This window comes from Hemitrygon akajei, chromosome 9 (assembly GCF_048418815.1).
Source record: "Hemitrygon akajei chromosome 9, sHemAka1.3, whole genome shotgun sequence".
Classification (NCBI taxonomy): domain Eukaryota; kingdom Metazoa; phylum Chordata; class Chondrichthyes; order Myliobatiformes; family Dasyatidae; genus Hemitrygon; species Hemitrygon akajei.
Genome location: NC_133132.1, coordinates 94,788,697 through 94,809,333, shown reverse-complemented (window position 1 = coordinate 94,809,333; position 20,637 = coordinate 94,788,697). Strand labels below are relative to the sequence as shown.

Here is a 20,637-nt window from a genome sequence, read left to right as displayed (position 1 = left end):
GGAGGCAGCGTGTGGGAATAAAAGGATCCTTTTCCAGTTGGCTGCCAGTGACTAATGGTGTTCTGCAGGGGTTGATGTTGTGACTGCTTCATTTTATACCATATATCAATGATTTAGATGATGGAATACAGCAGGCCAAGCAGCATCTATAAGAAGTACAGTCAATGTTTTGGGCCAAGACCCTTCGTCAAGACTAACTGAAAGAAGAAATAATAAGAGATTTGAAAGTGGGAGGGGGAGGGGGAGATCCAAAATGATAGGAGAAGACAAGAGGGGGAGGGATGAAGCCAAGAGCTGGAAAGTTGATTGGCAAAAGGGATGCACAGCTGGAGAGGGAGAGGATCATGGGATGGGAAGCCTAGGGAAAAAGGGGTTAAGGGAGCACCAGAGGAAGATGGAGAACAGGCAAGGAGTTATTGTGAGAGGGACAGAGAGAGAAAAGAGAAAAAAGGGGAGGGAGGGAAGGAAACAAATAAACAAACAAACAAATAAATAAATAAATAAATAAATAAGGGATGGGGTAAGAAGGGGAGGAGGGGCATTAACGAAAGTTAGAGAAATCAATGTTCATGCCATCAGGTTGGAGGCTACCCAGACGGAATATAAGGTGTTGTTCCTCCAACCTGAGTGTGGCTTCATCTTGACAGTAGAGGAGGCCATGGATAGGCATATCAGAATGGGAATAGGACGGGGAATTAAAATGTGTGATCATTGGGAGATCCTGCTTTCTCTGGCAGACACAGTGTAGGTGTTCAGCGAAATGGTCTCCCAGTCTGCATCGGGTCCCCACCAATATATAGAAGGCCTCATCGGGAGCAGTATATCACTCCAGCCAACTCACAGGTAAAGTATATATTCCGTCTTTATATTCACCTTATATTCCGTCTAGGTAGCCTCCAACCTGATGGCATGAACATTGATTTCTCTAACTTCCGTTAATGCCCCCCCTCCCCTTCTTACCCCATCCCTTATTTATTTCCCCTTTATTTCCTCTTTTCTCTCTTTGTCCCTCTCACAATAACTCTTTGCCTGCTCTCCATCTCCCTCTGGTGCTCCCCTCCCCCCTTTTTTCCCCTAGGCCTCCCGTCCCATGATCCTCTCCCTTCTCCAGCTCTATATCACTTTTGCCAATCAACTTTCCAGCTCTTAGCTTCATCCCTCTCCCTCCTGTCTTCTCCTATCATTTTGGAGATCCCCCTCCCCCTTTCAAATCTCTTACTATCTTTTCTTTCAGTTAGTCCTGACGAACGGTCTCGGCCCAAAACATCGACTGTACTTCTTCCTATAGATGCTGCCTGGCCTGCGGTGTTCCACCAGCATTTTGTGTGTGTTGCTTGAATTTCCAGCGTCTGCAGATTTCCTCGTGTTAGATGATGGAATAGATGGTTTATCGCCAAGTTTGCAGATGATACGAAGAATGGTGGAGGGGCAGATAGTGTTGAGGAAACAGGAAGGCTGGGGAAGGACCTAGACAGTTTCAGAGAATGGACAAGAAAGTGCAAATTAAATACAATGTTGGAAAATGCATGGTCATGCAGTTCGGTAGAAGAAAGAAATGGACAGCCTATTTTCTAAACAGGGAGAAAATCCAAAAATCTGAAATGCAAAGAGGCTTGGGAGACCTTGTGCAGAACACCCTTAACATTAATTTGTGGGTTAACTGGTGCTGAGGAAGGCAAATGCCGTGCTAGCATTCATTTCAAGAGGTCTATTCCAGAATACAACAGCAGGGTTGTGATGCTGAGGCTTTAAGACACTGGTGAGGCCTCACCTTGAGTATTGTAAACAGTTTTGGGCTCCTCATCTAATAAAAACCATTCTGGCATTATGGAGGGTTCAGAGGAGGTTCACAAGGATGACTCTGGGAATTAAAGGGTTATATGAGGAACATTTGATGACTCTGGGTCTGTACTTGCTGGAGTTTAGAAGGATGAGGGGGCATGTTATTGAAACCTTTTGAATGTTAAAAGGTCTAGACAGAGTAGATGTAGAAAGGGTGTTTCTGCTTGTCCTAGACTCCCCCGGAGTTTAGGACAAGAGGGCACAGACTCAAGATAGAGGGGTGTACATTTAAAAATGAGATGCGGAGAAATTTCTTTAGCCACAAGATGGTGAATTTGTGGAATTTGTTACCACAGGTAGCTATGGAGGCCAAGTCGTTGGGTGTATTTAAGGTGGAGACTGATAGGTTCTTGATTGGCCATGGTATCAAAGGTTATGGGGAGAAGGCTGAGGAGCGGTGCTGAGGAGGGGGAGAAAAAAGATCAGCTGTGACTGAATGACAGAGCAGACTTGATGGGCCAAACGTCCTAATTCCGCTCCTATGTCTTCTGAGTTTCTGCCACAATTTGCAGGTGTATAGATGTACCTAATATATTGTCCACTGAGTGCATTCAGAGCATCCAGAATCCAGATACCAGCACTGTAATGCGTTGTGCTACCATGCCACAGTACTGGCAAGTCACCACTTAAATACCATGACTACAATGTCTGTTCCCAGTAGAACAGGACAGTCTTTTGGAAACAATCAGCAGCATCCCAGTTGCAAGTCCTTTAACATCCCTGGGCTAAAGTCCTTGAACTCTTGATCCATCAGCAGTGGGAGCACCCTCAAAACAGTGTCTACAGCGGTTTAAGGCAGTTCATTTGCCTGTGTGATAGTAATTAAGAAAAGGCAATTAATTTCCAATTAACTTCAAGGACTTCAAACCTTAACAGAACCTTGACAAAACCTACTTCTCACCATTCAGAAAAGTGAGAAGCTTCAGATTTGTCTTTGCACACCCTGTCGACTTACTTCACATTTGGTGCTGGGGATCAGTTCAAATGATTAGCATGTGAGAGCTAGTGATCAGTGCCCACGTTCACTCTTCCTCTTTGGGTGGTGCAGTAGCATACCGGTTATCCTAACGCTATTAAAGTGCCAGCGACCAGGGTTCAATTCCTGATGCTGTCTGTACGGAGTTTGTACGTTCTCTCCAAAGCTGCTCGGGCTGTTAGGTTAATTGTTTACATGGGTGCCACTGGGTGACACGAGCTCGTTGGACCAGAACAGGGTGTTAATGTGCTGTATCTTTAAATAAAATAAACACATTTCCCTCATGGCCTAAAAAGGAGTGTATTCAGACTCTATTGTCCACTTACTCCCTATAATTTATTTTCTCTGACATGACTCATCAAGTCCCTCCTGACTTCTCCCAAGGGCTACTCACCAAGGGCAACAATGAAGTCACCAAACTTCACTCTTTGGGATGTGGGAGGGAGGAAACCGCCCAACCAGGGAAACCCATGGAGTTAATGGAGAGAACATGCAAAATAAAAACAAGAGTATAAAGCCAAGGCTTTATAAGGTGTTGGTCAGACCACATTTGAGTATTGTGAGCAGTTTTGGGACCCATATCTACGAAGGGGGTGTACTGGCATTGGAGAGAGTCCAGAATTGGATCACAAGAACGATCCCTGAAATGAAAAGGTTAGTGTATGAGAAATGTTTTACTGCTCTGGGCCTATACTTGATGGAGTTCAGAAGAATGAAGGGGCGGGGGGCAGAATCTCACTGAAGCCTACTGATAATTGGAAGGCCTAGATAGAGCGGACATGGAGAGGATATTTTGAAGTGTAGGAGTCTAGGACCAGAGGGCACAGCCTCAGAATAGCCAGCCGACATATCCACACCTAGATATTAAGTCCTACACAATGAGTTTTTATTTTCTGCCATCCCCTTTGATCCAGCACATTGTTATATCCTTTTGAAGAATCTAACTGTACAATATCCACCAGTTCCCTTTATCCAAGTGTCCGTGAAGCACAGGTAACTTCCTAAAAGCTCTACATATACTTAGTCAGATGTCATTTCTCCCTCATTAAAGGTTAGCTTTAGTTGTCACATGTACATCAAAACATGCAGTGAAATATGTACTTGCATCAACAACTAACATAGTCTGAGGATGTGCTAGGGGCACCTCCAAGTGTCACCAAATGCCTGGTGCCAAAATAGAATGCCCGCAACTTACTATCCATACATCTCTGAAATGTGGGAGGAAACTGGTATGCGTAGAGGAAACACACATGCTCACCTATAATGTACAAACTCCTATTGACAGTGGCGGGAGTTGAACTTGTGACGCTGGTGCTGTAAAATGTTGCACTACTGTGCCACCCTCACACTGATTTTCCCCATTATCTTCATCTTTTTAAAAAATGACCTACTGTAATATCTCAATAACAATTGCAACTAACATTTTCCCCATGATGGGTTCAGCTAACTGGCCTGAAGACTTCTACTTTCAAACAAGGGGGCCACCTTGCTATTTTCCAATCTAATGGACCCTTTCCAAATCTAGGGAACTTTGGAAAGTTAAAACCAGTGCATTAACTATCTCACTATAAACGCATGAGATTCTGCAGATGCTGGATATCCAGAGCAACACAGACGAAAATGCTGGAGGAACTCAGCAGGTCAGGCAGTATTTATGGAGAGGAATAAACCTGAAATGGCCCAAAACGTCGGCTCTTTATTCCTCTCCGTAGATGTTGCCTAACCTGAGTTCCTCTAGCATTTTGTGTGTGCCATTCTAGATCTCCAGCATCTGCAGAATCTCCTGTGTTTATTCCTTTCCATAGAAATGATCTCACTAGCCACTTCTGTTAAAACTCTAGTAGGAAATCCATTAGGACCAAGAAACTTGACAGTCCACAGCTTGCTTGATACCATGTCTTTCAGGACTACAACTTTGCTGAATTCCTCCTTCTCTCCAAACCCACCCCACTACTGATTTACAACTGGTTCAGGGTTGTTACTTGTATTATCTCTAGTGAAGACCAGTGCAAGACATATCAGTAATTTATCAGTTGTCTCCTTTACCATCAATAGCTTGCCTGGACACACCTTCTGTAGGACCAGTGCACACTTGGCTAACTCTGATCTATTTTAACTGCCAGTGAAATGTGTGGGAAGAGCCAGAGTCCAAAGTGCTTGCAGCCTCAGCTGCGGTGGCTGGTAAGAGCTGGGGCCAGAAACATGGATAAATCAGAGGCTGGAGTCCACACCCTTCCAACCCACCAGAGTCACTGGAAATATTATTACACTATCATGAAGCATGTCAGTCATACCGTTTTACAGCATATAAACAGGCCTTCGGTCCATCTAATCCATGCTGACCCGGTCTTCTGCCTAGTCCCATCTACATGCACATAGACCATATCCCTCCAAACTCTTCCCATCCATGTACATATCCAAACTTCTCTTAAACGTTACAACTAAACCCACATCTATCACTTCTGCTAGCAACTCATTTCCCAATTGCATTTCCCTGAGTGAAGTAGTTCTCCTTCAAGTTCCCCTTAGATATTTCACCTGGCACCCTAAACCTCTAAGTTCTAGTCCCAGCCAACCTGGGAGGAGAAATCCTTCATGCATTCACCCTTTCTATACCCATCATTATGTTTTATATCTCAATCTCCTGCTCTCCCAGAGAATAAAGTCCTAACCTACTCAACTTTTATCTGTAATTCAGGTTCAAAGTCTGTAGGTAAGATATCAATATAAATATGAAACAAGAATGATTGTTAGGTATTAAAAAGAGTGAAAATTAATAGTCCAAAAAAGTTGCTAGTCCAGCACCAACAAAGACCGGAGGGTGCTAGATTACTGGAGTTATACTATCTATAACTTATAGTATGCCCTTATAGTATGCTTTTGTACTTCTAGCTAGTTCTATCTTGTACTCTTCCTTCACTTTCAGCTTTTTCACTTTGGTAGTGAAAGCAGCCATCTATTCATGTGAGTAGCACCTGAGACCTTGTCCCCTGCCTCAGGAGATGACCATTGGTGGAGGTGCTGATCGTGGCACATTAGTTAAGTTGCTTGGTTAGTGAAGTTGAATTCTGCCTAACAGACCAGAGATCCTCATTCAAGCAAATGACATTTTTGCTTGGCACGGACAAGTTGGGCCAATAGGTCTGTTTCTTTGCTCTATAGCCCCTTGATTCTAAGTGCCACCACTGTTTTCTGTGGAATATAGAATTCCATATATCCTATGGAACTTTCAACACCAACTGTGGTATTACCAAATTGTTGTTAAAATCTGATCTTCTTGACTTATGACCACTTGTGAGAGGGAAGCTACCAACCTGGGCTAACCGATGTGTGACTCTAGACCCATGGTAGTTAATACTTAAATAACCTAGTATGCCACTTTAATTGGGGCAATTAGGGATGGGTAATAAATGCTGGTCTGGATAGCAGTCCCCTAATCCTGAAAATCAAATCACAAAAATGAGACATTTTTCCAACAAGATGAAGTAAGCTTATTCATGCACAGAGGGATAAAATGAATTGAATGCCAATGTTAAAATCTTGAATCAATGTTTGGGTTAATTTGTACAACCAGCCCGACATCATCCTTTGAGAATCTAATTGCAGAACTTTGGATTAAAGACATTCTTTTGAGAGAAGTAACATGTAATTTCTCAACCAGCCAGCAGGATACAACTGTTGCAAGATCTGTGCAGTCATATCTTGTGATCAAGACGTGCCTTATCTCTTTTGTCTCCAATCAGAGACAAACTCTGCTTAACGAAAATTGGAATATTTCTGTTCCTTTTCATTTTGACCTGGGAGCTTTTCTCTGCTGTCTGCCCTGGTCAGGTTTACAGAGTGCAAATTTACAGTCACAAACTGGCCATCCCGCGAACTGAGAGCTGATACTTATCAAGCCAGAAATATTCTTGTAGGACTTTGACATTTCCAGAAATTGCAATTAAAATATTAGAATATTAAGAATCTTTACTTCAAACTGCAGCCCTTTTAATGGCCATTTTAAATATTAAAAGACTAAAATATTAATGTTTTATCAGTCCATCAATCACAATGAGCTTCTTTACTGCACTGAAGATTTAGGTCATAGGAAATTGTCTGAAAAAGAAATCCGTCTCTTTAGAGGAACTAACTTGAAGGGCCAGGACAGAGGGAATGATTCAGAACCTGGAGCTGCACTGTCGTTAACAATGTGGCCCTGAAATGACCAGGAACAGATTGGCATCTGTATAAATGGGTGGCATGGTAGTGTAACATTGCTTTACAGTCCCAGGATCACAATTGGGGTTCAATTTCCGCTGCTGTTTGTAAGGAGTTTGTACATTCTCCCCACGACCCTGTGGATTTTCTCCAGGTGCACCGGTTTCCACACACATTACGAGGAGGGTTAGTAAATTGTGGGCACACTATGCTGGTGGCAGAAGTATGGAAACACTTGCAGGCTGCCCCCAGCACAATCCTCAGAGCGCACCAGCCATTGACGCAAACAATGCACTTCATTGTATGTCTCGGTGTACAAGTGAAACATAAAGCTAATCTTAAACTGACCTCAGAAAACACTGGCTGGAGCTGCAGCTCGTTCTGGATTTGAACTGGATTGGAGTGATCACGACTTGTGTTGGCCATGAGGAACTGGTCAAGTGGTTTTCCCAGGAATCTCATATAATCACACCATTGCCTGTAATCTAATTTATACTGTGCCAGTTGAGCCAGGTTCTGAGTGCTTGGTGATTGTGCAGAAGGATCAGTAGTGCCATTCTCTGATCAGAATCCAGCATTAATATCCAGACGCTCAAACCAGTTTCAATGAATTGACAAGAGTTCAGCATAAACTCTCCTGGGACTTATGATTGAAAGTAATATAATGGTGATGGAACATTCATTTACAGGATGTATACTTTCAGGCTTGATTTGAATCACAGCCAAATTTCAAAGCAATCTTGACTCAATTTTCTCCAGCTGTTTAACTGAATCTTTTACAGTGCAGTCTCTTGTAATCTAAGACTATACACACACAATTAGCATTTACATTCAATAGCCACTTTATTATGTACTTTCTGTGCCTAATAAAGTGACCACTGTGTGTATGCTTGTGGTCTTCTGCTGCTGGAGCCCATCCTCTTCAAGGTTTGACATGTTGTGCATTCAGAGATGCTCTTCTGCACACCACTGTTGTAACACATTGCTATTTGAGTTACCGTCATCTTCCTGTCAGCTTGAACTAGTCTGACCATTCTCCTCTGACCTCTCTCATTAACAAGGCATTTTCGCCCACAGAACTGCCGCTCACTGGATGTTTGTTTTTCACACCATTCTCTGTAAACTCAAGTCTGTTGTGTGTGAAAATCCCAGGAGATCAGCAGCCTCTGAGATACTCATACCACCCCATCTGGCACCAACTATCATTGAACTGTCACTGAGATCACATTTCTTCCCCATTTTGATATTTGGTCTGAACGGCAACCGAACCTCTTGACTATATCTGCATGCTTTCATGCATTGAGTTGCTGCCACATGATTTGGTGATTAGCTATTTGCATTAAGGAGCAGGTGTACAAGTGTACCTAATAAAGTGGTCACTGCGTACTGTACTGTATGTATAGTGCACTGCATTTGGTGTTCACAGTCTGGTCTCTTCTTCAGCTAGGGAGACCAAACATTTGCTGGGTTATTTTATTTGTGAAGACCTGTATTCAGCCCACAGGGACAGCCCTGAGCTTCTCATTGCCTGTCACTTTAACTCAGCATCCCATTCCACTCTGACCTCTCTGCTGTAATGCAACGAGGCCCAAAGCAAGCTTGAGGAACAACAGTGACCTCCCATCTGGGAATGCTGTAGCCTCTTAGACTTAATATTGAATTCTATGATTTCAAGTATCATCTATTGGCTCAGTTTATTTTCTTTTTTCCCTTTTTTATTTAGATAGATAGATAGATACTTTATTCATCCCCATGGGGAAATTCAACTTTTTTTCCAATGTCCCATACACTTGTTGTAGCAAAACTAATTACATACAATACTTAACTCAGTAAAAAAATATGATATGCATCTAAATCACTATCTCAAAAAGCATTAATAATAGCTTTTAAAAAGTTCTTAAGTCCTGGCGGTTGAATTGTAAAGCCTAATGGCATTGGGGAGTATTGACCTCTTCATCCTGTCTGAGGAGCATTGCATCGATAGTAACCTGTCGCTGAAACTGCTTCTCTGTCTCTGGATGGTGCTATGTAGAGGAAGTTCAGAGTTTTCCATAATTGACCGTAGCCTACTCAGAGCCCTTCGCTCAGCTACCGATGTTAAACTCTCCAGTACTTTGCCCACGACAGAGCCCGCCTTCCTTACCAGCTTATTAAGACGTGAGGCGTCCCTCTCCTTAATGCTTCCTCCCCAACACGCCACCACAAAGAAGAGGGCGCTCTCCACAACTGACCTATAGAACATCTTCAGCATCTCACTACAGACATTGAATGACGCCAACCTTCTAAGGAAGTACAGTCGACTCTGTGCCTTCCTGCACAAGGCATCTGTGTTGGCAGTCCAGTCTAGCTTCTCGTCTAACTGTACTCCCAGATACTTGTAGGTCTTAACCTGCTCCACACATTCTCCATTAATGATCACTGGCTCCATATGAGGCCTAGATCTCCTAAAGTCCACCACCATCTCCTTGGTCTTGGTGATATTGAGACGCAGGTAGTTTGAGTTGCACCATATCACAAAGTCCTGTATCAGTTTCCTATACTCCTCCTCCTGTCCATTCCTGACACACCCCACTATGGCCGTGTCATCAGCGAACTTCTGCACATGGCAGGACTCCGAGTTATATTGGAAGTCTGATGTGTACAGGGTGAACAGGACCAGAGAGAGTACGGTTCCCTGCGGCGCTCCTGTGCTGCTGACCACCGTGTCAGACCTACAGTCTCCCAACCGCACATACTGAGGTCTATCTGTCAAGTAGTCCACTATCCAATCCACCATGTGAGAGTCTACTCCCATCTCCGTTAGTTTGTGCCTTAAGATCTTGGGCTGGATGGTGTTAAAGGCACTAGAGAAGTCAAGGAATGTAATCCTCACAGCACAACTGGCCCCATCTAGGTGAGAGAGTGATTTGTGCAGCAAATACATGATTGCATCCTCCACTCCCACCTTCTCCTTATACGCAAACTGAAGAGGATCCTGGGCGTGCCTGGTTTGTGGCCTCAGATTCTGTATTATCAGCCGCTCCATGGTCTTCATCACGTGCGACGTCAAGGCAACAGGTCTGAAGTCATTCAACTCCTTTGGTTGTGGTTTCTTCGGTACCGGGACAATACAGGATGTTTTCCACTGTCTGGGTACTCTTCTCTGCTCCAGGCTCATGTTGAAGATGCGCTGTAGTGGTTCTCCCAGCTCAGTCGCACAGGCCCTCAGTAATCGTGGGGAAACTCCATCCGGTCCAGCCGCCTTGCTGGTACAGATCTTCCTCAGTTGACCTTCCACCTGTGCAGCCGTAATCCTGGGCATGGGCAAGGTCTCCTGTGAGTGGCTATTTTCCTGTGAGGGAAGTAAGCCTGGTGTGGATTTCTGCGGTGAGGATGAGATTGAGCTGTCGAACCTGTTGAAGAAGTTGTTCAGCTGGTTCGCTTTCTCCACATCTCCACTTATGTTCGCCCCCCGCTTTGCACCGCATCCGGTGATGATCTTCATCCCATCCCACACCTCCTTCATGCTTTTTTTCTGCAGCTTTTGTTCTAGCTTCCTCCTATACTGCTCCTTTGCCCCCCTTATCTGTACTCTGAGTTCCTTCTGAACTCTTTTAAGCTCCAACCGATCACCATCTTTAAAGGCCCTCTTCTTCTGGTTTAGGAGGCCTTTGATGTGACTAGTGATCCAGGGCTTATTATTGGGATAGCAGCAAACAGTTCTAACAGGGACAACGGCATCCACACAAAAGTTAATATAGTCCGTTGTGCATTCAGTGACCTCAACGCCCCCACAGAGCCCCCCTTGCAGTACATCCCAGTTAGTAGTACCGAAGCAGTCTCTCAGGGCCTGTTCAGCTTCAGGAGTCCACTTCCTCTTCTCTGGAAGTGGAGTGTGTGCCCGGTCTGAACTGCCAGTTATGTCTTCCTGCTTTGAATTTCATCACCTCCACATCCAGCAGTTCTTCTTTCTCCTTCTCTCCCACTGACTGCTCTCGTTCACTCATTAACATGATTACCTTGCTTACAGCTTATCCGGTATCAACCCTGATATTACCTAATCAGAAGTTTCCCCCTCCTCTCATCAGAATCCATTTCATTTACTTATCACTTGAATGGTACATCAAAAATATAGTGAATTGTGTGTCGTTTGCATTAGCAACAAATACAACCTAAGAATTTACAAGTGTTGCTATACATTCCGGTGCCACATAGCATGCCTACAATGTTCAGCAGAATAACACAAGATAATCCCTTTTCTTTCTCCCACACACAGACAGGCCTAAACTTTGGGATAGGCCTTCACTGGACTTCCAACCTCCAATCCCTGGCCCAGACTCACAAACATCGGATCTTTGACTTTCAGAGCCCCCGATCCATGAGGCTTGACCATCGGACTTTAGCTTCTAAACTCACCAACATCGGTCTTTGACTTTTGGGATTTAACCTTCAGTATCAACCCTCGGACTCACCGATCACAGGACTTTGAACTTCAAGCTTTGAATTCCAGACTCACATGGACTAACAATCCCATGCATTCTCCATGCCAAATTAACAGGATTGTCTAGTCTCCTTCCCAGTTCTAACGATGAATCTCTGACACCAACTCATTTTCTCTTCCCATGGATGCAGCCGTCATGACTTGCAGAGTATCTCCAAAATTTTCTGTTTTTGTTTTAGATTTTCAGCATCCGCAGTTTTCTTGATTAGCATTTATATTTATGTATTTCATTGCATTGGAATTTGTCTTAGTGTTTCTCACAAAATACTAATGAAATGGGAAATATTAGGGCAAGCAACTAAAACAAATCCCTGATGTTCCAGCTTTGCAGTAACATTTGAAAGTGAACTTTTAAGTAAATTTTGTCATCAAAGTACAAATGTGTCACCACATACAACCCTGAGATTCATTTTCCTGCGGGCATACAAATCTACAGAATAGTAACTAAAACAAGATCAATGAAAGATCAACCAGTGCAGAAGACAACCAACTGTGCAAATGCAAATGTAAATAAATAGTAAATAAATATCAATAAATAATGAGAACATGAGATAACAAGTTAAAAGGTCCTTAAAGTGAGATCACTGGTTGTGGGAACATCTCAATGGATGGGCGAGTGAGTGTAGTTATCCCCTTTTATTCAAGAGCCTGATGGTGTGGGTGAGTACCTGCTCTTGAGCTTGATGGTGCAAATCCTGAGGCTCTTGTACCTTCTACCTGATGGCAGCAGCGAGAAAAGAGCATGACCTGGGTGGTGGGGATCCCTGATGAGGAAGTGAAGAGGGAACAAATTCCAAATGTGAGGGGCTCAGCAGATGAAGTCAGCATGAGAACACTTGAGACACTGGGAATGCGGCACTAAGGTCTTTTTGAAGGGTGGTGAGACTGTGGAAGGAATATGGAGAGGAAAGGACACAGAGATATGCGGAAGACTGGGAATTTTAATATCAAACCCAGATCAGATATTTTGCACAGGGGTGAAGGGTGAACCGCTGATAAATAGGCTGGAACAAATTCAAAGGAGAACATTCAGAGAAGGTGTGGAAAAGGTTGACTGATCACAACGGGTGGCCAGCTACACCAGCCACGGAAAGTAATGGATTCTTTAAAAAAATCAATAGCGAGAAAGAAGTTAAAGTGAAGGATGGTTGAAACAGTGACAAATCGTAGAGAGCACAAGTCAACAGGAGCATAGGCAACTCATGACAATGAAGTGAGTTACGGTGGGAGCTGAAACAGTAAGCCAGTGAAGCGTGTTATGAGTGGAGAGAGAAGCAGCAATTCCTTCCTAGGACAATGTTCTGAAATGGTCTGGCTGTATTTTTACCTGTATTAAATGACTGAGAAGTTGCTTCACCCAGAGAGGGTGAGAAGGTGGAAAGGTGGCTGAGCAGATTGTCTCAGATGCCCTTTAGAGTGAAACGGATCGCGTTCGCTTCTACTTGCTGAAATACTATGCACTGTACATCGTATAACTATACAGAAACCCCATTAATGCAGCACACTCCGGACAGAGGTAGCGCCAGACCAGCAGACTTTCCAGGCTATTGCCTACTCCTTTCTCAATATTCCACTACACGTTTCATTCACCTTTTGTTTATATAGATGTATCCCAGAAACATCCCAGCGATGCATTTCAAGCGAGCATAGGTAACAGCATCTGGCAATGGAAAGCCTCACCTTTCAATGAGCTGCCATAGTCTTGGTCGGCCAAATAGTCTCTTCCTATATCATAAGAAGTTGCCAGCAATGCGGTGACTACACAGTGCCTTCAGTGCTATTGACAATGGGGTGAATTCTTTGACAGATTTTTCTGTTTGTGGAAGAGAACAAAACTAGAGGCCTTACTATATGCTTGTCATAAATGTGATACAGCAGACTGGAGGAATACAAGGAGTGGCTAGAAATGAGTGCCACAGGAAGTAATTGAGGTGAACATTACAGAGATGTTGGAAAAATACAGTATTGCAAACAAGTACCAGGTAGTTACAGGAGAGAATCAGGCCATTCTGCTGAATTACAAACATTGCTTCTCAGAGTCAGACAGCACAGAAACTTGCCCTTTGGCCTATCTAATCCATGCTAAGTTGCCTATCTGAGTTAGTCAGATCTACCTGCCTTTCTCGTATCCCTCTAAAACTTTCCTATTCATGTTGCTGTCCAATTGTCTTAAGTGCAGCCACCTCTACCACCTCCTCTGGAAGCTCATTCCATATCCCCACCACCCTCTGTGTGGAAAAAAATATCAGCCCTTCAGATTTCCTTTAAATCTGTCCTCTCTCACTTTAATTCTATGTCCTATAGTTTAGACTCTCCTATCTTGGGAAAGAACATAGTGACCATCCACACAGCATGCACTGAATGCTGGAGGAACCAGCAGGCCAAACAGCACCTATGGGAAGGAGTAAACAGCCAGCGTTTCGGGCCGAGACCCTTCATCAGGACTGGAAAAAAAGATGAGAAGTTAGAGCAAGAAGGTGGGGGGAGGGGAGAAAGAAGAACAAGGTGGTAGATGACAGGTGAAACTTGGGGGGGGGGTGGAATGGTAAGTAAAGATCTGGGAAGCTGATAGGTGAAAGAGATAAAGGACTGGAGAAGGAGGAATCTGATAGGAGAGCCTAGAAGACCAGGGAAGAAATGGAAGGGAGAAGAGCACCATAGGGAGGTGATGGGTAGGTAAGGACGAGAGAGAGGGAAATGGGAATGGTGAAGTGAGGGGGAGGGGAAATTACCCCTCCCCTTCTCCTGGTTTTACCTATCACACACCACCTTGTATATCTTCCTCCCTTCCCCCCACCTTCTTACTCTAACCTCATTTTTTCCCCCCAGTCTTGATGAAGGGTCTTGGCTTGAAACATCGACTGTTTACTCTTCTCCTTAGGTCTGCCGAGGTTCTCCAGCATTTTGTGCATGTTGCTTGGATTTCCAGCATCTGCAGATTTTGTTGACTTGGTGCCCTTCACGGTCACCCTCAGAATTCTACACACCAGGGAAAAAGTCCCAGCCATAAAACCAAGAAAGACAGGAAGAGAATTAGGCCATTTGCCCCATCAAGACTACTCCATCATTCCATCATGGCTGATTTATTATCCCTTCCAACCCCATTCTCTTGCCTCCTTCTGTTAACCTTTGACGTCCTGATTAATCAAGAACCATTCAACCTCTGCTTTAAATATACCCACTCACCTGGCCTCCACAACTGTCTGGGCAATGAATTCCACAGATTCACCACTCTCTGGCTAAAGAAATTCCTCCTCATCTCTGTTCAGAAGTAATTCTGGGGCTGTGCCCTCTGGTCCTAGACCAGGGGTGTCAAACTCATTTTAGGTCACGGGCCGGATTGAGCAAAATGCAGCTTCATGGGGGCCGGATCAGTCGGACGCGTGCGAACACAGCTTTCGTTGCCTCCGTTTTTTCAGCCTGCTCTCATGTGTCTCAGTCTCTGCTATAAGTACAAAGTGTTTCACTTTACAAATTCCGTTTCTTATGAAGAAGACTGCCGAGCAAGACTGCCGAATAAACACTAAAAACCCTGAAAACCTGGTACCTGAATAAACTCAGCATTAGCCATATCATACGCCATAGACGCTTCGATTACTGGGGCCAGCTTTAATATTAATTAGATATTATCTCGCGGGCCAAAGATAATTCCACCGCGGGCCGGATTTGGCCCGCGGGCCTTGAGTTTGACATATATGTCCTAGACTCTTCCACTATTGGAAATATCCTCACCACATCCACTCAATCTAAGCAGTTTAGTATTTGATGGGTTTCAATGAGATCTCCCTTATTTTTCTAAACTTTAGTGAGTACAGACCCAGTAACAACCTTATGCATCTTTTCTGCATTCTTTCCATGTTAATAACATCCTTCTTATCCTCACCCCATTCTCCTTCATCTGATCTTTCCTCTTTTCTACCTGATGTGCTCATCCTACTGACACATGTGCCTTTTCTGCAGCCACTCCATGTAACAGGGAGGAAAAGTGGATCCTGTAATTGACGTTTGTTGAGAGAAAGTCAAAGGATAGCATATATGAGCCATAATCTCGAAGTTTAGGCCCAAAAATGGGTCACTGCAATGCCATAAATTTCATATAACTTACGGCATATAGAAAATAAACACATTAAGCAGTTATTATTGGTTCAGTGCGGAGGCAAGTATATGCCATAGGAAGAGACTGATTATGCTGTTCGTACCTTTGGATATTGTTTCACTGGAATCAGCACTCGCTCAGCAAGTTTAATGTTTTTGTTGCTGATAATATCAAGGTATTGCTTCTCTTCTTCCTTCTTTGTGTCGCTATCCTGGAATTGTTCAATTTCTGCAAAGAGATCAAAATACATCAAATTTAATGAAAAGTTTGGTAAAACAATTAGAATGTCAAACAGACAAATAACTTGCTGCTTCATTCAATGCTCAGCCAGTTACATCTTCTCCAGCATTACACAGCTCCACAGACCCATGGCAGGCAACAGATAATGATGCACATCTTCCAACTTTAGGGTACTCATTCGTGGTCCAATTCAGGTGTTAAAAAGGCCCAAAGGGGTAGAGTGAAACCACTTCGCCTGGCGGAGGAATGACAGTCAACGGTGTGGTGGTGTGTTGACAGAGCAGGAAAAGCACTGTGAGATTTCAGTTCATTAAATCGAAGTGGTGGGTTGGGTCAGACAGTGTCTGTGAATCTGCAAGTCCTCTGGAGCTGGCTGGAGGCCCAAGGTGGCTGGACTCTCCTGGGGTTGAGAAATGTGTGCACGTGCGTGTATGGGTGCGTGGAAGGGAGGAACGGAGGCTTAATTTGCTGTTGTATTGCTGCTTGTGTTTTATGTTCTGTGTTACAATTACAGTGCAACACATCCATAGGATGAGTTAGTTGTTAATGCACTTTGTTGTATGTTTTCATGTGTGTGTGATAAATAAATGAATCAAACACATTTCTCTATGTTTTGATGCACATGACAAATAATGCTAATCTTTACTCCGTGAAAGCCCAGCATACTCTTCATCAACCAATTTTTATCTGGAAATAAATGTAACAAACAGCATAGATTTAGTCTATTCAACCCATATTATTATGCCTTTATTGATCAACCATATTAGTCTCCTCCTAGTCTATCTATCTTATCTCAGTGGATCATTTTCTTTCTCTCTCTGTACATGCCTAGTCCTCTTCTGGAGGTACCTCCACTATTTGCCACAACCACTTCCTGTGGTACAGCACCGCACATTCTAATTACTCTCCAACTAAAATACTTATTAATGGTCACTGGCTTTGGAATCTCCACCCCCCCCCCCCCCCAAAGCATTTCTAAAGGAAATGGGTCCAATCCGTTCAATCTTTCTGAGCTGGAATGTCTCTTTAAGAATCTCTGTGGGGTGTTTCCACCAGAGGCACCGTGTCTCATTGTTCATGTTGACTGCACAGAAATCTAACGGCTTATTCAAGTTTAATGCGACTTCACTTCTTCACAATTGTATAGCTTTTGTCAGCATCTGATCTGTTATGCTAATTTTAATGATTTATTTACCTGCATCCCAAGATCCCTTTTCTCTTTAATCTCGTTCTTATTTTCTAACATATTTATTTATATGAAGTCTAACTGATCTCGATATTGCTCAGTCTCCAAGTTTGCCACCATCGCTTTGTGTTGTTGCACACTTTCTCAGCACGAAGCATATTCTTCTGTTTATGAGCCCGCATGAAGTTGCACTGGGAAGGCAGGAGAATAGGGTTGAGAGGGGATAATAGTCAGTTGTGATGGAATGATGAAGCAGATTTGATAGGCTGAATGGCCTGGTGCTGTTCCGATGTTTTATGGTATTACACTAATCCCATCTTCTAGCAGTTAACTGTAGCCCATAGCTCATTCTTGTGTCTATTGAGACACCAATTAAATGCTTCCTCAGCCTCTGGCAGTGCATTTTAGGTACTCAGAGCAGTAATAGTCCCCCTCACATCCCCTCTAAATCTCTTGCCTCTTACCATAGATCTACCTCCTCTCCTTTTATTAACCTCTGATGTGGTTGACAAGAACCCGCAGGAGCGATTACCTATGCAGTTTTATCAAAATGCTACCAGCATTATAAGACCATCAGGCATACAGGAGGAGGAGAATTAGGCTATTTGGCCTATTCAGTCTGCTCTGCTATTCAATCATGGCTGATTTATTTCCTCTCTCATCCCCTTTCTCCTGCCTTCTCCCCATAACCTTGGATGCCCTTACTAATCAAGAACCTATTAACCTCTGCTTTAACCCGTTCATTCCTGGGATAATTTTCATTAACCTCCTCTGGAGCCTTTCCAATTTCTTAGATAAGTAGTACATAAATGTTTATTATGTGTCTCTTATCTAAACCATCAATTTAAATCATGTATGAGATGATCCCAGTGTAGACTGGGGGAACACCTTCTTTCTACTTTGCTCCCATTTATTTCTCCAGTCAGAATAATTATCTGAGAGGTCAGTGGTGGAAAAGGTGAGCAGCTTCAATTTCCTGGTTGTCAACATCTCAGACACCCCAACACATTGATGCTATCAGGAAGAAGTCACACCAACAACTCTACTTTGTTACAAGATTGAGGAGATTTGGTACAACAAAGCTTCCTACAAGTTTCTATCGATGTGCAGTGGAGAGCATTTTGACAGGTTGCATCACATCCTGGTATGGAACCTCCAATGCACAGGATCATAAGAGACTGCAGAAGGTTCTAGACTCAGCCAGCTCCATCATGGGCACAACCCTCCCCATCATCGAGGACATCATCAAGAGATGGTGCCTCAAGGAGGCTGCACTCACTATTAAGAACCTCCACCATCCGGGAAGTGCTCTCTTCTTGTTACTACCATCCAGACAGGAAGTTTAGGTGCCTGAAGACACAAACTCAATGTCTTAGGAACACCTTGTTTCCCAATACCTTCAGATTTCTGAACCATGAATGCTACCATGAGTTCATCCAGTTCCAGCTCCAACTCCTTAACACAGTCTGCAGCCATCAATTGTCATTCAGCCATACACAGGAATACAGCCAAACGAAACAGCATTTCTCTGAGCCAAAAGGGCAATACACAGTAACAGTCACACACAGCACATATTACACAAATAGTTATGACAGCAGGAAAACATATAGTTACAACAATAATAATATAAATGATAATAAAAATACAGCCAAGTTCTTGAGTGTCACAGCCGGTTAGAATGATGATGTATGAATGCTGTCCTGGAGCCATGTTTCTGCAAGAACAAGGCACAGCAGTTTCTCATCATGTGCAACTGCAACCATAGACAAACACAATCCAGCTCGTTTTCCTGGGAGCGAACACTGGACAGCAGCATCGATGGGAAGAGCCAGGTCTCAACTCAGTGCTGAATCCAGCAACACACAGCCAGTTCTGGTGTATCCTTTGTTGGTGACCCCGAGGCACGGGGTCCTCGTCTGTGCAACAACCGCGGCAACGCAGCTCCCCCGCCGTCAGCCTCCCCACTCAGACTTACAGTATTTTACATTACCAGTGTCCAAAAGGGTCTTGTGATTACAAGATAAACATCCACCCCATACACTTCGACTGTTTGTTGGCTCATGTCCACCTGGGTGGCTGAAACAGGCTGCAACATGGTGGCCAAAAACTCCAGCTCCAATTTAACCAGCAACTCGCTGGTGGGATACACATGCCATATCTGATGTTCTTGATGTCCAGCAGTGACTTGCAATCATAAAAAATTCATAAAGGGATGAACAACTGCACCTTTGTTTGGACCCAGAAAGGCCGCTGCGTCAAAACACACCACCATCTTACCGGAAACTGGAGGCACTTCTTACAGGTGTAGTAATCAGGGATGCTGGAGGTCTCCCTGCCTTCCCACACCCCAAAAGAAGAGCATGTCAGTGATAATATTTCAGATACTGATTCTGATTTTTCTCTTTCTCCTCTGCCTCCTGTAGCTTTAGCTAATGTGACTCTTCATTCATCAAACTTCCCCACTCCACATACCATAGCCATCACCACGAGCCTACGACCTAGTATTTTATCCAAGGGCTTTGATAAATACAAATGTATCAGATCTGTCATAGTTGACTGCTACCACTTCAAAGAGTTCCCTAAGATTACCGTAGTTAGGCATAACATAGCCTTATAGAAATCATGCTCCCTATTCAGTCATTACACTTCCTGCATCTTCATGGCCTTCAGTCACATATTCTGTAGAGATTACACTATCTTCCTAACATTAAGTGAGACCAACTGCTCTATCCCTCAGGTTTTCCTCGTCCTCCCTCACTATACACAACAAACTCAGAAGTAACGATCTCAAATTATGAACCACACTTCTTTGTTGCCATGAGGCCACGTAGAGAAGGAAAGTTTCCTCTGAAGGGGTGGCTTTCAAAATAAGAGGATGCTGCTTTAATGGGGCATACTTGCCAGTGTCAAAGCAGAGAGGGACCATACCACTGAATAGGGCAGCGTGTAGAGTTAGTTCTAAGTAACACAGTAATTCAGTAACATTAGAAAAACTAACTTATCAAAAAAAATCTAAAGGAACAGGGAAAGAGAATGAGGAATAGACTAAGAGACATTCTCGGTTATGTAAATTTCTTGGCTATAAAGGTTTCAAAGTTCAAAGTAAAGTTCTTATTACAGTACATGTATGTCACCATATACAATCCTGAGATTCCTTTCCTTGCGGGCATTCACAGTAGAACAAAGAAATACAATGGAATCAGTGAAAGACTATTCACAAATACTAACAAACAACCTGAAAAAGGTTTACCCCTTTCCTAAAAAGGGGAGTGACAAAATAAAACATTTTAAACATGTCAACAAACACAAAATGCAAGAGCACCCCAGCAGGGCAGCAGCATCCATGGGGGTAAACGAATATTTACCCTACGGCCTGAGACCCTTCATGATCAGACAGTGCCCTTTTCCCAGGGTGGAATTGACTAACACGAAGGAGCATAATTTTAAGGTGACTGTAGGCAAGTATAGAGGGACACCAGACGTAGGCTTTTTACAGAGAAAGTGGTGGGTATATGGAACGTGTTGCCAGGGGCGGTGGCAGAGGCAGATTCATTAAAGACTCTTAAAGGTCTCTTAGAAAGGCACATGGGCAAAAATAAAATGAAGGGCTGTGGGGG

The 20,637-nt window shown here is 43.6% G+C and overlaps 1 protein-coding gene across 1 annotated transcript in view; it reads right to left on the bottom strand.

The window, feature by feature from the left end:
- khdrbs2 (KH domain containing, RNA binding, signal transduction associated 2) overlaps window positions 1-20,637 on the bottom strand; it is a 489,568-nt gene that overhangs the window by 335,697 nt on the left and 133,234 nt on the right. Inside the window, exon 2 of the mRNA XM_073056524.1 lies at window positions 15,698-15,822. Coding sequence (XP_072912625.1) covers window positions 15,698-15,822 — 125 coding nt within the window. The remainder of the gene's footprint in view (window positions 1-15,697; window positions 15,823-20,637) is intronic.